The sequence below is a fragment of the Neopelma chrysocephalum genome, unplaced genomic scaffold (assembly GCF_003984885.1).
Source record: "Neopelma chrysocephalum unplaced genomic scaffold, ASM398488v2 Primary Assembly neopelma1_87956, whole genome shotgun sequence".
Classification (NCBI taxonomy): domain Eukaryota; kingdom Metazoa; phylum Chordata; class Aves; order Passeriformes; family Pipridae; genus Neopelma; species Neopelma chrysocephalum.
The window spans coordinates 1-1337 of record NW_020917239.1 but is presented as its reverse complement, the minus strand read 5'-3'; the positions used below and the strand labels follow the sequence as shown (position 1 = coordinate 1337).

At 54.2% G+C, this 1337-nt stretch overlaps 1 protein-coding gene across 1 annotated transcript; it reads left to right on the top strand.

Annotated features, from left to right (window-relative positions):
• Positions 1-6: 6 nt before the first annotated feature.
• Positions 7-1331, top strand: LOC113979705 (phospholipid-metabolizing enzyme A-C1-like). The gene is made up of 3 exons (XM_027707017.1): positions 7-162; positions 360-628; positions 1016-1331. The coding sequence occupies exons 1-3, from the start codon at positions 45-47 to the stop codon at positions 1247-1249; spliced, it is 621 nt and encodes a 206-aa protein (XP_027562818.1). The 5' UTR covers positions 7-44; the 3' UTR covers positions 1250-1331.
• Positions 1332-1337: the final 6 nt, after the last annotated feature.

The window sequence follows — 1337 nt, the reverse complement described above, 5'->3', positions numbered from 1 at the left end:
GCCAGACCAGCTGCAACGCCGTGTCCTGACCCAAGGCTCCTGGGATGTCACGCCGCAGCCACCAACCCGAGCCTGGCGACCTGATCGAGATCGAGCGAGGAAGTTACCAGCACTGGGCCCTCTACGTGGGGGATGGATATGTCATCCACCTGACGTCTGCAGGTAAGGCTGGTGAAGCCTGGCAGGGTGCAGAAGGGGTGCTGGGGTGCCTCAGGAGCCCTGTCTCCCTCTGTGAGCTGGTGGTGGACCCACCCTGTGTATGTAGATGGCTTTTCCAGGAGCAGCCAGGAACCCATCTGAGGTCTTGGAGGGGCTGGACAGGTTCTGCCTGGTTTATCTCCTTCCTGCCTTTCCCCCAGATGAAGGGACCCCATCCCTGTCGGTGAGCACTACCTCAATATTTACAAGAAGGGCCAAGGTGAAGAAGCAGCTCCTAAAGGAGGTGGTGGGAACTGATGAGTGGGAGGTCAACAATAAGTATGACGACTCCCGCACTCCCCTCCCCATGGAGGAGATCATCAAGCATGCTGAGAGCTACATTGACAGGGAAGTGACCTATGATGTGCTCGGCAAAAACTGTGAGCACTTTGTGACAATGCTCCGCTATGGCAAGGGGGACTCCAGCCAGGTAAGTAACATGAGATGAGCCCCTGTGTGCCTCACACAGCACCTCCTTGCTGCTCCCTGTGAGCCCCTGGACAGGGACACAGCCCCCAGACTGTCTGAGGACAGCCAAGTCCTATGTGTGGGGTCCAAACCAGCACTGCCTCTGGCCTCACCACAGACCCTGGACCAGAAGGGTCACTGTGGTCTGTCTGCACCCTGACAGTGCCCTCTTAGTGAGTGCCACAGCCTAAAGGTAAAACCCTGGGTGTTACCCCTTCTGCTTATAGGGCAGATGTCCCTCATTCTTTTAATTTCCCTGATTATCCCTGCCTGCTTTTCATTAGCATGCTTGGGGGTAAATATAATTGCTTATTTTGTTTCCAGCCTGTGTTTTCCTTTCACTTTACAGGTCAAGAGAGCAATTCAACGGATAATCGTGTTTGCTAGCGAAGTAGTCGCTTCTGCAGTTGTTGTTGGTGCGGCTGTGACTGCTATTGCTGTTCCTGTTGTTGGTTCTGTTGGTGCTGCTGTTGGTGCTGTTGTTGCTCCTGCTTCAGGTGCTGCTGCTGGTGCTACTCTGGGTGTCAAAGTTGTGAAGGCCTTGTTGTTGAAGGCATTCAGGAAAAAGAGAAAGAGCAACTGATGGGCCATTTGTAAGACCTCCAAGCAAGGCAGGGAGCCCCAGGCTGTGGGTGGTCATTCCCCAGTATTTGCCACACCTGATACCAAAG

Excerpts from the sequence above, each read along its gene's own strand:
- LOC113979705 (XM_027707017.1), top strand. The coding sequence starts at position 45 with ATGTCACGCCGCAGCCACCAACCCGAGCCTGGCGACCTGATCGAGATC. Across the intron at positions 163-359 it reads CATCCACCTGACGTCTGCAG|ATGAAGGGACCCCATCCCTG; the intron begins GTAAGGCTGGTG and ends CCTTTCCCCCAG. Across the intron at positions 629-1,015 it reads GCAAGGGGGACTCCAGCCAG|GTCAAGAGAGCAATTCAACG; the intron begins GTAAGTAACATG and ends TTCACTTTACAG.